Source organism: Nannospalax galili, unplaced genomic scaffold (assembly GCF_000622305.1).
Source record: "Nannospalax galili isolate Female #2095 unplaced genomic scaffold, S.galili_v1.0 scaffold257, whole genome shotgun sequence".
NCBI classification, from domain to species: domain Eukaryota; kingdom Metazoa; phylum Chordata; class Mammalia; order Rodentia; family Spalacidae; genus Nannospalax; species Nannospalax galili.
In genome coordinates, this window is record NW_008340854.1 from 3,904,520 (window position 1) to 3,922,207 (window position 17,688).

Consider the following 17,688-nt stretch of genomic DNA (forward strand, 5'->3'; position numbering starts at 1 on the left):
GGGGAAGGAAGAAACTTGAAGGATTAATGAACTGATTTCCATAAAGGCTTTGACATCTTGGAATGAAAAGCGGTCTGTAAGAACAGAAGCCCAGTCCTTTATTCAAGCCATGTTGCCAGCTGGCCATTCATCACCTAAAATTCCCCCAACATCCCCATGGCTATTGCTCAACTACCTCATATAAATCCTTATTAATCTTGCAAAGTCAAAACATGAATATATGACAAAAGTCTTTATGTGCCCTCAGTTTCAGAGTGTAAATTTTAAAAATGAATTGGTTATTCCAAGGCCCCAATAAATTACTTAAAAACTTTCTTTTGGAACAAAAGGACAAATAAATGACACATCCCTGAAAATTTTTTGTGCTTATTGGACTGAATGAACTCAAGCTAATGATCAAATAAATTACAAGAGGAAAAAGGTGTTCATACTAAAATTTAAGCCAACAGATACTAAAATTTCTTTTTGCAATAACAGCAACTTTTCACAGGTTACACTGAAAAGATACAGAGACTCCTTAGTGAACTCAATGGCACATTTATTCTTCTTTCATGTGTACATGGCCAGGGGCATAAAGTGGGCCTCTTAAGCAGTTGAATCTGAAATACTTTAGAGTATACTATCTTCATGCTAAAGATAGTGAAGTAAAGAAGTGTTTTCTTTGAGAGACCACCAGGACCCCAAGTGGGTTCATTTGACTTAATTGGTGCAAGCAAATATCCTCCACAGGAAGAAGCCTCAGAGACAAAGCAGGCATAGGGCAGGTGAAGGATTCATCACTACATGGAGTCCTAAAATTTCTGACTCAGGCTTTCAGGTTCTCCTCAATGTTGTGGTTTACAATACAGAAAGGCTGATACAAAGTTCTGGAATGCACTGTGCTTTGGCAGCAGGATTTCCTCCCAAACTCTATTCTAGGCACTGAACACACCCTGATTAATATGTGTAAAAAATGTGTTTGGTAGTAAGAGGAAGCTTGGTGTTAGGAACCATCCACAGGCCACCCATCAAGTGGAAAGGTGACACTTGATAATAGAGAGTTGACTTTTGGAAACAGAAAAATGGCTTTCCTGTACTCTGGGCAAGGGAGGTAGAAACCCAGGAAACTTCAGTGATTCATGTCTCTATTTTCTAGGCTGGAAATTCAGGGAGAAAAATCAGAGAAAGGGTGGGATGATAATGATGAAAGGCTGATTAGACACAGTGACAGGACCATGGGGGAGGTTCCCATGGCCAGGAGGACTTCTCAGCTGAAGGGCAGGGGGCTGGCAGCACTGCTTTGTCAGCCACCTTCAGATACTACACAAACTGAAGTCCATCAAGGGCTGGTCTGTCACTCCCTCTTTTCCATCCCACCAAGAAGGAATGGACTCAGAAGGAAGGTAATGGCTTCCAGTGAGCCCAAACTAAAAGGAAGAAACTCCTTCTTTACAGCAGCTTAAGAACTGAGGCTTAGGATTCTTGGAGCAGTTGTGGCTGAAAGCAGGGTTTTAGCAGAATGATTTCTGGAGCGCCTTGGATTCCTGATTCCCAGAAATAATAGCTAGGAAGACCTCATCTGTTACTTGGTAAACAGTTAGGGTACAATGTGACCTCAAGTCTCTGTTCTCCCAGGAAGTGGGCCTAGGAAAAACATTTAACAGCTCTCACTTTAGTCTAAATAATAAAGAAGAAACAAGAACTGAATTAAAAATGAAAGGCTTGTCATAACTTTATTGGCACTTCAGATAGAATATTCCCCACCCCTCCCATATCCTTGCACACAGCTTGAAGTGCTGACTGAGATAATCATTGGAGCCCCCATCTCACCCTGAGGGCATCCACCACTGGCTCCCCTTCACAAATAACACTGCTCAGGAGCTTTCAGTGTGGCCACTGTCTGTTTCCTCAGCCTCATACTCCACTTCACAGAGAGCTACTTTTCTTTTTTTCTTTTGTTTTTCTTTTAAGTCAGGGTCTCCCTATAGCCCCAGCTGGCCCGGAACTCACTATATAGATCAGGCTAGTCTTGAACTCACAGAGAGCCACCTGCCTCTACCTCCTGAGTGCGCCACCACACCCAGGCCAGAAGCATATTCTTTGTAAAACAAAGACAGGCTGCTATATTAGACACCAAAATATCACTCAAAATTAGAGGCAGCATGGTAGGGCATGTGATGTGGTAAGAGAGCATGCTGGTCTCATCCAATCCACTTCTGCTGAAACTTAACACATAGAGGGGGCCCTTGTAGTGACACTGTCCTACTAGTGTCTAGGGACCCTCAACAAAGATTTTGAACATAGTGCTTCTTTATTCTTTATGTTCTAAGTTTCAGAATAAACATTGGTAAAGATGACATACCAAAAAAAAAAAAAAAAAAAAGTATCCACCCTTTGCCTTACTTACTCAAACTATCCTAATACTCACCTAAAAGGGCAACTTCTACCCTGCTTTCCTGTTCAAATCTCTGTTTCCCTTCAGGGCCTGCTTGGCACCCATGGATTTTTAAGTTACCATGGCCCCTAAGGGTTTGTATAACATGATCTGGTCAACTATCGTCTTTCATTGTTATAATGTCTACATAGCACTGGGAACTTGATATCAATGAAAATCAGCAGACTGGTGGGCAGACAAAAAGCCATATTATACACCTTCCCTCACCAGGTAATTCAGTAGTTTTAACTGCTGAGCCAACTCTCCAGTTCTGTATTTTAGAAAAATTATCAAGAAAATAGTTTCTTTACCACAACACAGAGTTCTAAAAGGATAAATACTCTAATCAGTTTGGAAAACTCATGTGAATGACTTTTAAAGTACACCACAACTAGAAACAGCAATTCTTGAACACAGTGTTAACCCCTGGTAACAACTGACCCATGTGGGGTTTTAACATACCTCCTGGCCAGCCAGAGTTTGGCTTTGGTACAAGCAGTGATGTCATGCAGTTCCTGCTGAAAGTCTGAATTCATTCTGTGTTTGGCATCTCTGTATGCTTGTAACAAGTGAAAAGCCTAAACCAGAAAAAAGGAAAAAGCAATACCCTGTTGTAAAAATGGATTTTTCATAAATGCTCAGGTCCTCCCTTTTAGGTTTCCTCAAAATATTTCTCTCAAAGGAGACAGATACCTGCAGAAAATGGCTCTGGTTTCCACAGGAAAGCATGTTCAAAGTCACTAGTTAGGGAGGATACAGAGGAGTTTAGCACCTGTGGCCTGGTCATACCTGTGTTCTGGGTCCTTCCCACAATTTCCCAGATCAGGGACTACTGTGACCAAATAACTGTTTACTGCAAGAGCTTCTCTGTTAGAAACAGCATCTACACTGACTTTAGCAAAGAACTGCAATTTTCTTTATGTCAGTGCTCTCACATGGAAAAAAAAAAATCAGTCTTATAGGAGAAAGAAATTGTGAGTCTTAACAGTTTACACATATGTCTGGGTTCATTAGAATGGTGTGGGTACACAAGGCTTGCCTCTGCAAACAGTGGGTAGTGGTGTTGGTGACAGATTTTTCAGACCTTCCCTCAGCAGTCAGGGGAGGGAAAGCAATGCAGATGTGGCACACTCTGTAACACTTACATGATATCATATTCCAGAATTAAACAGAGCAGGGCAGATCTCTGGTATCTCTCTGGTGTCTATACTTAGGATGATGCCATGGTTCCAGCCCACAAGCAACACAGGTTATGTGTGAGTAGTGTGTGTGGACTTCCGCTCTGCAATGGCATCCACACTGGCTCCAGGAGGAGCACAAATCTTTGGAGAGCAATGAATGAGAATGAGAGGTAGAGAAGACCTTTTGGCCTGAAAGACTCATGGCAGAGAAGCCTGTAGGTCTTAGCTCCATCATTGACATAAGACATAAGAGGAAGACAAAGGAAAGACAGTACAAATAAACACTTCAAGAACTTTGAAAACTATTTTATTTTTTAAAAAATATTTTATTTATAAGCCGGGCGTGGTGGTACATGCCTTTAATCCCAGCACTCAGGAGGCAGAGGCAGGCGGATCTCTGTGAGTTGTAGACCATCTCTGTGAGTTGTAGACCAGCCTGGTCTACATCTGGAGTTCCAGGACAGCTGTGGCTACAGGGAGACCCTGTCTCAAAAAGACCAAAAAAAAATTTATTTATTTTATGTGTGTAAGTGTATTGCCTGCATGTACACCCATGTCCTGCAATGCCTGTGGAGGTCAGAAAAGGGTGTTGGATCCTTGGAACTGGATGGTTACTAGCCACCATGTAGGTGCTGGGACTTGAACACAGGTTTCTACAAGAGCACCCATCTCTTAACCACTGAACCATCTCTCCAGCAGCCGAAATCTATTTTAATATTACCTAATTTAATATTATCTGTATTTTCTATTGTATCCTTTGCCATTAGTGCTATGATTACAGACACACATGGCACCACATCTGGCTTTATGTGGGCTCTTGGGATGGGCCCACATGCAAGTGCTTTACCCAGCCAGCCATCTTCCCAATCCATGCCTCAGTTATTCCAGTGCTGGGATTACAGGCATGAGTCAATGAGGTCACCATGCCCAGTAGTTTCTTGTTTTTTTTTTTTTTTTTTTGAGACAAGATCTCATGTAGCCCAGGCTGGCCTCAAACTCCTTATGCAACTGAGGCTGGCTTTGAAAAAGATCCAAATCCTCCTGCCTCTGCCTCCTGAGTGCTGGAATTACAGGCCTATATCATCATATCCAGTGTAATCTTTTTTTCTTAAACAGGAGTGACAGTATAGGAGAATGTGCTATCCCAATGTGGACACTGAGAATGCTTTCTCCAATACAGGATCTGTTATTTCAGATCAGATGGGGCTACCTTACCACACCTTGCAGGGACCAAACTACTGGCATGGAGTCTAGTGAAATGGGTTAGCTAGGGCTTTCTGTTCTTATGCAGTGACTGCTAGAAGGAAAAATACCTCCCTCGGCCTCACTCCCCACTGTCCTGAAAGAGCTGGCAAAGTGACTGGGCCTTGCTTTCTTTTCTCCACAGCTGCACAAAACCAACCACCAGGGCTTTCATGGTGTCATAGGGCTGTAATTAATCAGCAGACACTAGCAAAATACATGACTTTGGAATTTACTTGTAAAGGGAGCTGTGAGATTTTCAAATGCTTCTCATTTAGAAGCAATCACTTCAAAAATAACTCCTGATGGATGTTTAAACTCACTCCTATATTTGCTCACCTTGCTTGGCAAAAACAAGGCTGTTTTTGAAACGCTTGGTAGCTCTCATTTATGAACATCAGCCTACAGGTCCATCAATTCTGTCACCTTGGGCACAAATTAGACAATTGTGCTCCTGGTTATTCACCAGGGACAGAGAGTGAGTTGTTTACATGAGACCAATGGAGATGGAGGTACATGTGCAAAAACCTGATAAAAATAAGTAAGTGTAAGAGACGGGGCAATACAAAGGAGGCACATGACCAGAGAAGTGGAGGGAAAGTGGAACAGGGAAGGAAAAGGAGGAGATAGGCAGATGGAGGAGAGAGGAAAGGTTTGTAAGTAGATGCACGAAATATAGTTTTTTTTTTTAGAAAAAACTGATGAAAATATTTGAATGCACAAGCATCCTCACATGACATTTGGAGTACTGACATAAACAAACGAGGTTATCCTTTAATGTGAAGGCCAGGGAGCTCTGGAAGGGTCATTTGTCCCTTAGCTCTAATGTCTGGCCAAGGAGAGGTAACTTTTCTTTCTTCCCCCTTTGCTTAAAGTACTGATCCAAAGTAAGGCTGGACCCAGGGCTGGAATAATTTCCAAATAGCCTGAACCACACAGAGAATTTAGAACTGCCAGGCTGCAGAAGGGGCAGAATTAACTGGACACACATGACAATTCTAAGAAGTGTAGTGCCATCTTAGGCCTCCCAAGTTTGTAACAGGATTCAAACAGTCAGTCTGTAAATATTTATTAAACAACTATTAGTACCAGACAGTGTCCTGGGGGCTGTAGTAGAGACTAAGCAGCCCTTACTTTCCTGTGGCTTATGCTCTGGGAAATGGAGTACCAAGAGACTCACTGATGCTTCCTGGTTGGATTTATGACCTATATGGCTGCATCATCATCCCTGACTTTGCCATGCGTGACCTTCCACTTGTGAATCCAGTGTACAGTAGCAATTCAACAAGCACTTACTGCATGGAACTGACGGGGTGTTTGGTGCCTTTTCCTATATTAACTCCCTCAGGACAAATTAGCATAGGTTTGGTGTGCTGTTGTAAGTACCAACTTCTGTGTTGAGAGAGAAGTCAGGAGCTAAAAACACTGTGCTCCACACTCCTGTGACTCCTGATATGATGAGGAGGAGGCAGTAAGGCTAGATGAGTGGTGAAAATCCAGGCACAGGAGGTGAAGGGAAGGGCAATGCACTTTGGAGCCATGCAGACGTGGCTGTAAACCAATTATTGGGTATGGTTTTTGGGAACTTAGCCTGTTTTCTCATGGTAAATATACAGTAGTCCACTCTTCTTTTTTAAAGATTTTATTTACGTGTATGTTGTGTGTATGTGTGTGTGTGTCTGTGTGTATGTGCACATGTGTGTAGGTACCTGTGGAGGCCAGAAGAGATGTTGGATCCCCTGAAACTGGAATTATAGGCACTTGTGAACTGCATGATATGGGTGCTAGGAACTTTAACTTGGGTCCTCTGGAAAAGAAGCAAGTACCCTTAACCATTGAGCCATCTCTCCGGGCTCCCTTTTTTAATTCATTATTATTGTACGTGTGTGAGTGCAGGCATGTGCCTGCCACAGCACTCATGTAAGGGTCAGAGGACAACTTCTGGGAGTCAATTTTGGGGATCCAATTCATGGCATCAGGCTTGCACGGCAAGCTCTTTTACCAGCTGAGCTATCTTGCCAGCCTCTCTGTGGAAATAATTCCAAGACCACCAGTTGGTGCTTAAAACCTCCAATAATTCTAAACCCTACATATAGTATGTTTTTCCTATACATACATACATGCATGCATACATACCCATGATAAAGTTTAATTTATAAATTGGTCACAAGAGAGAAACAGTTATTAATAATAAAATAGGAAATAATGATGTACTGTAATAAAAGTCACTTAAACCTAGGAGTTATTTCTGGAACTTTCTATTTAGTATCTTCAGACTGCAGTTGACTCTAAGTAACAGAAACTTCAGAAAGAGCCATGGATGTGGAGAGGATTTCTATAATAATTTATCTTGTGACTAGAGATTCAAATACACACACACACACACACGCACGCACACACGCACGCACACACACACACACACACACACACACTACCTGGGCTCTTTTTTCTTCCTTGTCTGATCCCGCCTTTCCAGCCCCATTCTGAGAAAAAAGTCAGAGAAGGCTTTGCAGAAAGATTGATATTCATATCTGGCAGTGAAAAGAAACTTGATGGAATTAAGGGAAGAACATGCAGGCAGGAGACTGAATTAAAAAGAATTAGAGAGTATTAAAATATTGGTATTGCCAACAAAAAGTGAAGTTCACTCTAAATTATAGTTGTTAATAATGGTGGGTCATTACTGGCTCGTTAACTAGAACAGTGTACCACACTAATGAAGATACTAATAACAAAAATTTAAGGGGAGGAGAAGAATGTATGGATACCCTTTGTACTAATGACTCAATGTTTTTATAATTCTAAAATTGTTTTTTAAAAAATAGTCTACCAATTAAGAAAAGTCTGTTGCTGTTAGGGAATCAGGAGTCCATGTGACAAAAGCATAATCAGTGTGTGTGTAGAGTTAGACTGAGGAAGACCACAGAGGCAAATGGAGGGAATGGGTACTGTCTGTGGTCAGCAGAGCCTCTTCAGAGAGAAAACTTCAGTGGAAGCTGTAACTTGGAAAGAGATTCAGGGCCAGGTGGAGGCTGCAGCAGACAAGGCAGGAGATCCAGGACCACAGCAGAAGTCTAGACAAGAGGTATGTGTGCTGAAACCAGGGGCTCAAGACTAATAGTCTTGTGGATTAAGTGACTGTGTGGCCCATGCAATGCATCCAAATGAACATTTATGAGTCAAAAGGCATGAAATCAGCCATCAACCCTGTTTCTAACATCAGAAGATCCACTGGTAGTGGACCCAGCAGGCCACAGTTATCTAGCCACAGTGGAGGGCTAGTAGCCACTTACTGCCCATTGCTGTGCTTGCTGAGAGCATCAATGCCATTCATCACTGCTCAGATGTCTTTTCTTTTTTTAAACTTTGGAAAATCAAGAATAAAACAAAATATTCACAAAGCCCAAGTCTCTGTCAAAGGTCTGAACACAATGGATGGACAGAAAGGGCTGTAAGTTTAAACAATCTCTCTAGGTTCCCAGTCAGGACAGAATCTGATTTTGTGATAGCTTCCAACGTTCCTAACTAAACTCCAGCAGCAGTAGAATAGAGAGGAATGCACATGAGAGGACTTGGGGCTGCAGAGTATGGCATGGCAACAGCAGGAGACAAGGAGCTGAGATCAGGAAAGACCCTCTAAAAATTTTTTTTTTGCTTTATTTTGATTTTATGTGTATGAATGTTTTCCTGCATATGTGCAAGTGTACCCATGCTGTATAATGCCCACAGAGGCCAGAAGGGGTCCAATTCCCTGGAACTGGAGTTATGGATACTTGTTAGCTACTATGTAGGTGCTAAGAACCAAACCTAGATCCTCTGTAAGAGTAGCTAGTGCTCTTAACTGCTGAGCCATCACTCCAGCCCTAGGAAAAACATTCATGGGCAGCTGGTGAACCAGAGCTATCTTTTAAGACCAAGATAAGGAAAGAATCTCCAATAGGTACAAGAACGAGGAAGAGGGGTTGAATGAGCTTGGATTTAACATCTCATTTGCTGAGATGTGGCAGGGGAATAGCTACATAATGGTTTCTCTAGTTAGGGTAATTTATTATGCAAAACAGCAATTCTTAGACAAAGGGAACTCTTGTTAATCATGTTGGGGTGTACAGAACAGATAGGTACAGAGTAAGTACCTTAAAATGGAGTCAGAGGTATTATCAGAAGAAAGCTTTGCTGCCTTAAGATAATTATGGCAAAGGTGCTTGCAACAAAAGTCTGGGGACCTGGGTTCGGAACCTAGCTGAGTTCAGAATTCATGTAAAGGTGGAAGGGCAGAACTAACTTCACAAGTTGTCCCTTGACTTCCATATGAGTGCTATGGTATACAGGCCCCCTCCCATGTATGTACACATACTCAGAGAGAGTTATTCACTAGTCAGAAAGAGAAGGAAATCACAGAGGAAGGAGTTAAAGGCAGTAACAGCGTCTATGACTACCACAGATCTAGGCTGGTCAGCCCTGCCATGGGGAGGGGTGGTCCCTGAAAGGACTGTACTACAGGTCAGGGAGTGTTCTATTTTGTGCATCGAAGACCTACATCTTAATGAAAATCTATACCAAGAGCGTGGAAGCAGTCACCATTCCCCTTCCCCACTGTAAACATTTAGAGACTCAAGTGGGTCCTAGGCATTTGCAGAAAGCATAAGGTCCATCTGGGCAGTTTAGAATATTGAAAGCAACTCCATAGCACAGACATAATGCTTTCTGAATAAATGTCACAGGCCTAAAAAAAGTCATGAGACAGTTCCCTGAAAAAACACACAGTACACCACTAAAATGTGTCTGGTTTACGCTGCTGGACTCGCGTTGGACAAGATCAAGATGATATATGGGTGTTTGGGAATGCAACACTGAGATGGGTTTTCCTCTTCACCAAGCATGGCTTTCAGGCAAGTTTCCCCCTTTTAAAATCAACAGCAGCTGAGTCCCAGGAGCCAGCAGGATCCAGCAATAACAGGACAAGGTAGGCAGGCCATGGAAAAGGCCAAATCCAGTAAGAAAAGAGACACTTGACTCTAAGGTCCAGTCTAAAGGGGTGAATGGATCATAACTACCAACTAAACTCCAAAGATCAACTAACTGATCCACATTTATAGCTGGATTTTGCTAAACAAATTCAATCTTTTTCCTCTCACAGCATACACACTGGGTGAACACCTTGATCCTATTCCATTCAGCCACTGTCAGCCCTGCATCTGCCATCCTGCCTGGCTTCTCCCTACACAGCTCCAACCCCCCAGCTAAGTTAGTGCCACATTTTTCCAAGCTCAGTGTTTACACAGGATTTTATTTCGGCTGGTAAAACATCTGTATTTTTTCAGGGACTTAAATAAATGATCTATGCCGGGAATGTACAGTATAGGGTGATGTCAGGCCCCCTTTTTTTCTCGACTCACTGGGCAGAACAGGCAAACATTGTTTCAGCCTGTAGCTGGGAATGTGAATATTTATCCTGTCGACTTAATTCATACAAACAGAACTAAAGGCAGGCAGGCAGGCAGAAGTATTTTATGGCTTTAAGTCAGACTGAAAAGGGGGATGGAGAGGGGAATGCCTGAGGAAAGGATCTAAACTTTCTAATTCACAGAAACACGCCTCATCACATAACTGCTGGGAAGCAGATACAATAAACATTATTTAAAAGGCACATTTTAAACACATTATTTGTGTTTTTATGTGTAGGGATGCAGTGGGAAAGCAAGGGAGAAAAGCTGTGTAACTTCTATGTCAGTTCCAATCATTGCGATCAGGACTGTGGGATTTATTTTCTGCTTTGGGCAGGCTGACTGAAAACCCAGGTAGACCACAGGCTTCTCAGGATCACCCTTCTTGTTGCTCAGGTTTGTCAGGCACATGTACCTGCCTATACTCTCTGTACAAAGAGCCCAATTAACTGGTTCTTACAATTCAACTGTCATAGACTTTGGAGGTCAGTGTGGCTAAAGGTAGACCTAATGACACTGAGTTCATCAGCTGGGTCATCCCCTAGAAGAAGGGAGAGTTTAGTGGGCATGTGCCATCCACAATCACCCACAGTAGGACCACATGCTAAAGAGCAGGCCAGGAAGCATTCCAAGTGGCTGCTCCCTCAAACCTCACCCTGGAATGAGATGAAAACACGTCTCAAGGAAGTTCTTAGTAAGCTCCCAAAAGGTGCTGTATAACTGCTTCTTACCTAACTAGCTTGGAGAAGAGAGTCATAGGAAACAGGCTATGGATATCTTGAACAACTAAAACATACAAAAACACCAAGTCTGTGGTGTGTGAAAATTCACTTTGTTTCCTTTCTTTAAAGAGCACTTCTCCATCAGACACTTCCTGGGCTTGCAGACATTGCTTTCACCCTGCCCTCAGACTTTCATTTCCTCCTCAGTGGCACAACAGTTAATCTATCTATCTATCTATCTATCTATCTATCTATCTATCTATCTATCATCTATCTATCTATCATCTGCCTACCTACCTATCTATTTATCTTACAGGAGGCACTGCTGGGAATTGAACCCGAAGTCTCCCCATGTGTGCTAGGCAAGCTCTCTACCAGAGTCACATGCCAAGCCTTTAGAACTTTTTAGCCTTGTCATCACAGTTAACAATCCTGCAATGTATTTTCCTAGAATAGAGCTCCTCAAAGCAAACTGAGTCTTATTCTTCTCTATATCCCCCTGGAGCCCCAAGGATGTGGACTTATTGCCTGGAGGGGGGATAAAAAAACAATAAATAGAGGAACTTATTGATTTGGAATTCTACTACACTCCCTTTGGAAGGTGGCAGGAGCAGAGTTTGAGCTTGCAGCAGTAGCTGAAGGATTGACAGCGTTAAGTAGAGAGGAAGTATGTATTTGTCTTGAATCATCCTGGTTGTGCTGCAAATTTTACAATGCCATTAGGAGCCAGTCCCTTAGAAGCAGTGTCAAGGGCCCTGAGCTTTTAGGTAAAGGCAAAGTTTAGAAAGTGATTTTGAAGCTAACCAATCTCAACCCAACATACAAAGAAAGGCTTACATGTAAAGTATTTAAGATTTGCTGAACATAGAAAAAAATTTGTTTAAATTGAAATTTTCAACTTTCATTGCTGAGAGGCTATGTATAAAATTTTTTTAATTACAAATAATTTGTTTGTAAAGTAAGTCTCTATTTCCCTCTGTCTCTCTCTTTGAGATAGGGTCTTACTATGTAGCCCAGGCTGGGGTAGTACTTGCTACATAGCCTAGGTTGGCTTTAAACTTGTGGCAATCCTGCCTCAGTCTCCTGAATGCTGGAATTACAGGCATGAGTGACGATGCCTGGTTAGAACCTTTACATTTTCTGTATAGCTGGATCTTTAAAGGCAGTACTGCAATCAATAGGGAAGTCTTTGAAGCAACAAAAGTTATCGTTGAAAAATAATACAGATAATATGTTCAGTCAAGACACAGTTAATTTTAAAACAATATAGGAGAAAGGAAGTTGGTAGTGATGTAATGAAACAAAATTAGTCAAGAATAAGTCACTGCTGCCAGGCTTGGTGGCGCACTCCTTTAGTCCTAGCACTCAGGAGGCGGAGGCAGGCAGATCTCTGTGGGTTCGAGGCCACCCTGGTCTAAAAGAAAAAAAGAATAATAAAAAGAATAAGTCACTGCTGAAGCTGAGTAGCGCCACCCAGAGATTCTCAGATTACTTGCTTATATCTGAAAACTTCTCCAATATAATGCTCAAAACATTTAGAGAGGGGTGGGAAAGAAAAAACAGCCACATGTATAGGATACAAAGGTGAAATCAATGAAAGTGCTCACTGGTGTTGGGGATAAAATACATACATAAATAACTGAAGTTGAAGATAGAAAACAGTTAAATGCTAAGCAAGATAAAAAACAGAAAGCTGAAAAATAAACTTACTGGAAATTTTCCATGTGGAAACTGAATAGTGAATAAAAATGGTATTTAAAGCCAGGCATGGTAGTGCATGTCTTTAGTCCCAGCACTGGGGAGGCAGAGGCAGGCGGATCTCTATGAGTTCAACGCCAGCCTGGTCTACATAGTGAGTTCTAGGATAGCTGGGGCTACAGGGAGATGCTGTCTCAAAAAGACAAAAGTCAAAAAAAAGAGGGCATTTAAACAGTAGAAAAGATTGACTTATTCAATGAATTAACACTAAACCAACCAACCAGTCTTTGGGAAATAATATGGTTGAATCCCCACCTAACGCTGTATATGAATTGAATTCCAGATGGTGGGGAAAAAAACCAATGCAAAAAAGAAACTATAAAAATACTGGAAGAAAATGGGAAAATGTCTTACTATCTTTAGGTAAAAAATGTATTTTTGGCACGGTGAGGTGGCATACACCTTAGATCCCAGCACTCAGGAGGGAGAGGCAGGCAGACCTCTGTGAGATCGAGGCCAACCTGGTCTATACATCGAGTTCTAGGCCAGCTGGGGCTACAGGGAGTCCCTGTCTCAAAAAGACCAAATAAAAAAAAAAAAAAGGTATTTTGTTGCTTTTTTTTTTCCCTAAAGAGTAAAAGATCTGCTAATGGACTGAAAACAAAGAATAAATATATCAACATAACTGAAAATCTAAAAATTTCCTTACATTTACATAGCACATGTGGAGGTGAGAGGACAATTTCAGGGAGTCAGTTCTTGTCTTCTACCTTGAAGGTTCTAGGACTCAGGTTGTCAGGCTTGGTGATGAGTGCCTTTACCTGTTGAGCCATCTCATCAGCACCCAAACTGGACACTTATAACACAAAAACTAGTGCAAACATTTAAAAGGTAAAACGGTAAAATATTTGCTAATTCCTCACTCAATAACAAAAATGAAAGTAAGTGAATTAAACATGGGACAGATTCCCAAACTTACTCAATTTATGACACCTTTAGTACCTCAATAATTTTTCATGGGGCCCTCTAGGCCAAACGAAATACCTAATGGTTCTAATTTATTAAGTAGGTCCAAACAACCCAATTAGTATTTATGTCCTAACAACTTCATGGCTGTTTGAAAAATAATACAGATAAGTTGAAAGAACTTCTGTGTATTACTTCATTCTTAAACCACCACAGTATTTACTAATGGGATGTATGTGCCCATAACATCCCAAGCCTTGGGCTCACTCCTGTTTCTGCTCCATGTTAGTTTCTCATGGCACTTACTTTCTATCACAGCAACTACCAAATACTCAATTTCCCAAAGATATAACAGCATCAAAAGGAATGCGGTATGGGTATGAACTAATATTGATAACTGTTACTTGGAGCTAGTCGTTCACATAATGTCTGACAGATGGCAAATGTCGCTGTGCTTCTCCCCCAGTTTTAAAATATCCTATGCTTTGGCACACACTTTGGGAACTGCAAATATTTAGCAAGAATATAAACAATGCACAGATGAAATACAAATACCCAATAAACATATGAGAAAATGTTTAATTTCATTATGGCTTTAAAAATGCAGTAACAATGATTTTTTTCCCCTTTTAAGTTAGCACAGAAAGCAGCGGTTTTCATTATGACACTTTCATACATATAGAGCCATGTTTTACACACACAGCACACTCTTCTTTACAATGGTGCCCTATGGAGCTAGGTAAAACAGTCACATGCCAAGTCTGGCAGTTGGCATTAACATGGAAAACGTGCCCTTTCTTCAGTCTTACAATGTCCATTTCCAGTTGTTTATTTTGTAGACACATTCCCAGGTGTGGGCAAAGGTTCAAGAATGATCGTCAGCAAGATGGATCATAAAAGTTTAGAAATGACTGATTCAAAACCAGTTGCAAAAAAGGGGGCTATTCCTTATGGCTATCTTATCACATATGCCCAAACTATACAGCCATTAAAAAGATTTGTAGAATCTCATGTACTTAACTGGTAACATCTCTAAGTTTTACTGTGAAACAAAAACAGAAGCTATAAAGTTGCTATAGACATATTTTTATTGGTATCAATTAACAGTGAAGATTAGATTTTTACAGTTAATATTATACATTTCTGAATGTATAAAGTTTTATAGTAAGAATGGATTATTCTTTTAAATGCTTTTTGTTTTAAAATACTTAGACTAATTTTATTTGCTAAAAAGTGGTCAATGTACCTTTTTCTCAGCTTCCCCCAATAGTAACAACTTATATAACTGGTTTTATATCAAACCCAGAAAATCCATTTGGGCATAGAAGCTATAAAGCTTGTAATCCCAGCACTGGGGAGATGGAAGTAGGAAGACAGGGACTTCAAGGCCATTCTTACCTACCTGGCAAGTTCAAGGCCAGCCTATGCTACATGAGACTCTGTCTCAAAACCTCAGTAAAACTTGGGACTGGAGAGATAGCTCAGCAGTAACAAGCATATACTGCCCTTGTAGAGGATCTGAGTTTGGTTCCCAGCACCCATATTAGGTGGCTCACAACTGTCTGTAACTCCACTACCAGGGGGATCTGATGCCTCTGGTTTCTCACAGGTAACTGCACCCACATGCACATATCTCTTACACAGACACAAACATATTACACATATACATAATCAAAAATAAATCTTTTTTAAAAAAAATCAGCAAACCCTAGAAAATTACATAAGAACATTGATTTTGCATGGTGGTGCATGCCTTTAATCCCAGCACTTGGAAGGCAGAGGCAGGTGGATATCTGTGAGATCAGGGCTGGTCTGGTCTACATAGTGACTTCCAAGTCAGCTGGGGGCAGGTGAAGAACACTTATCTTAACCTTACTCACCGTTTTTTTTTTTTTTTTTTTTTTTTTTTTAAACATGTATTGCATGTATGGGGGCTGATTTGGTCCCATGTATGGATTTGTGCAACCATCACCACAATTAAGATACACTATGGTACTATCATCATAAAGGAAGAATGCATTTTGGAATCAGAAATAATGAAAATCAAAAACCCACTTTTAAAAATCATGTATTCTCTAATTCCACACTCAAAATGAAAACTCACATATTAATTACTGAGAGAGGTGGCCAAGTAGTATTTTTTCAGTAAGAGAGCTACAGGGAGACCCTGTCTCAAAAAGACCAGAAAAAAAAAAAAAAGAAAGAAAGAAAAGGAACTTCTCAAAGCATTAGCACAGGGAGGATCTTAAGGTGTTCCCAAAGTTTCTTCTTGCTCTTCTTTTTTTCCCCCCAGATGGCTCAAACTTGCCAGGTAGTTAGACTTTCCTGGACCTTGAGATCTTCCTGCCTCAGCCTCCAGAGTACTGGGGTTACAAGTGTGTGTCATCACACTTGGCTTCTGGTCTCATCCTTTTGACTTTTTGGTTCAATGTCCAGTGGGACTGGAAGAGCAGGCCAGGAAAAGGCCACCAAAGTAGAGATGGGTAGCAGTATTTTTGAGAGCTACAGTGACATACCCAACACTGCCTCTTCAGTAACTGAGGCCAATGGAAATGTAAAGCTGCTATGTTGATATATACTTTCCAGATTTTAAAGCAGCTCTAAAATTTCCCTTGTAAAAAGGTTTGAATCTGAGAAGAGTTTGGCATTCAGCACCTAGTCTTCAAGCCAATTAGTACACATTATCCAAGCTACCCAGTGAGGGACTCAGACAATTGGCCTAAGGAACCCCCATAAGGTCCTGCAAGCCTGTGGCTGGCCTAGAGTCAGAGTCTGCTAGCTTCCCATATACTGTGGTAACACATGGACTCCTCTTTTTGAAAAATGAAGATGGAATTGTTTTTTCAATCTTTCAGATGCAGCTTATTTCAAAGGTCATCAAAGTAAACAAAAGGAAAAGGCTGTGAATCTTTAAAAGTCAAAAAGTGACAACTGTTTATAAAGTGACTGTTTATATCTGCACAAGGAGGAAGGAAAAATATGATTGTTCTAAGCCCCTAGGAATGGAGATGTGGGTGGCTCCCATCCCGCCTCCTCCAGTTTGTTTGCTCCTTTGCCACTCAGCACCTCCAGCAACAAGGACTGGGAATATCCACTGCATTCATTTATGCAGAATTATTACAGAACAGTGGATAGCCAGGGCCTGTGCAATAAACCAGTGTCTCAGGCAAAGGCGTCTGTAGCCCTTTTATTGATAACCCTGCCTTCTACAATTGCATCAAGCACATGTACTCTATCAAAAGTCATACAGACAGGTCACAGTAAGGTCTCTCCAAATCCTGAGCCCAGCTTCCTTGGAAGGCATCTTTGTTCAGAAAATAGTGGTTCCTTGAGCTCCTCCTGAAGGGGGAGACCTATGAAACTGATCCCTGTGAGCTTCCTCTGATCCCTAAGTGATCAAATTTGGCTGAGCTGACAATGAACTCTGAACGATAAGCATGCATGAATTTCTAACTGAATTTCAATCTGTTTCTAGGTATATTCCATGCTAATGAGGCCTAGATGGTATTACAATAATCACCCAAGAGGCATTGCTGCATAAAGAAATCAAAGTACAGTTCTCAGCCTATTATAAAGACTTCCTATCTTTTCTATTTTCCCATTAAGGCTCAGTTCACCACTTCCCTCTGCGAAGTTCCAGCAACTCCAGGTCACCGCCATCTCCTCCATCCTCTCATTCCATACCATTTATTATCTGAACCACTCATTTGGCACTTGACAAATGTTGCCTTGATTGCTATTTATCTTTTTATGTAAACCATCTCCAACAGAGTCTTCCTGGAGTGCAAAAGTTTGTTGATTTGATTTTAAATTTAAGGCAATTTCCATGTGGGCTGAGATAAACAGTACTCACAAGGTAATAGTTAACACATCTGTGAAAGTAAACAGCAAGACTGCTTGCAATGTGGTGGCACACATCTGTACTTCTAGTGCTTGGGAGACTGAGGCAGGAGCATTGCCATGGTCCAAGGCCAGCCTGGGCTACCTAACAAGAGTCTGTCTCAAAAAACAAAAACAAAAAA

At 41.3% G+C, this 17,688-nt stretch overlaps 1 protein-coding gene across 4 annotated transcripts in view; it reads right to left on the bottom strand.

Annotated features, from left to right (window-relative positions):
- Thada (THADA armadillo repeat containing) overlaps window positions 1–17,688 on the bottom strand; it is a 408,197-nt gene that overhangs the window by 126,499 nt on the left and 264,010 nt on the right. For all 4 annotated transcript variants that reach the window (XM_029564835.1, XM_029564834.1, XM_008835873.3 and 1 more), the window contains exon 30: window positions 2,876–2,991. In XM_029564835.1, the coding sequence (XP_029420695.1) occupies window positions 2,876–2,991 (116 nt within the window). The remainder of the gene's footprint in view (window positions 1–2,875; window positions 2,992–17,688) is intronic.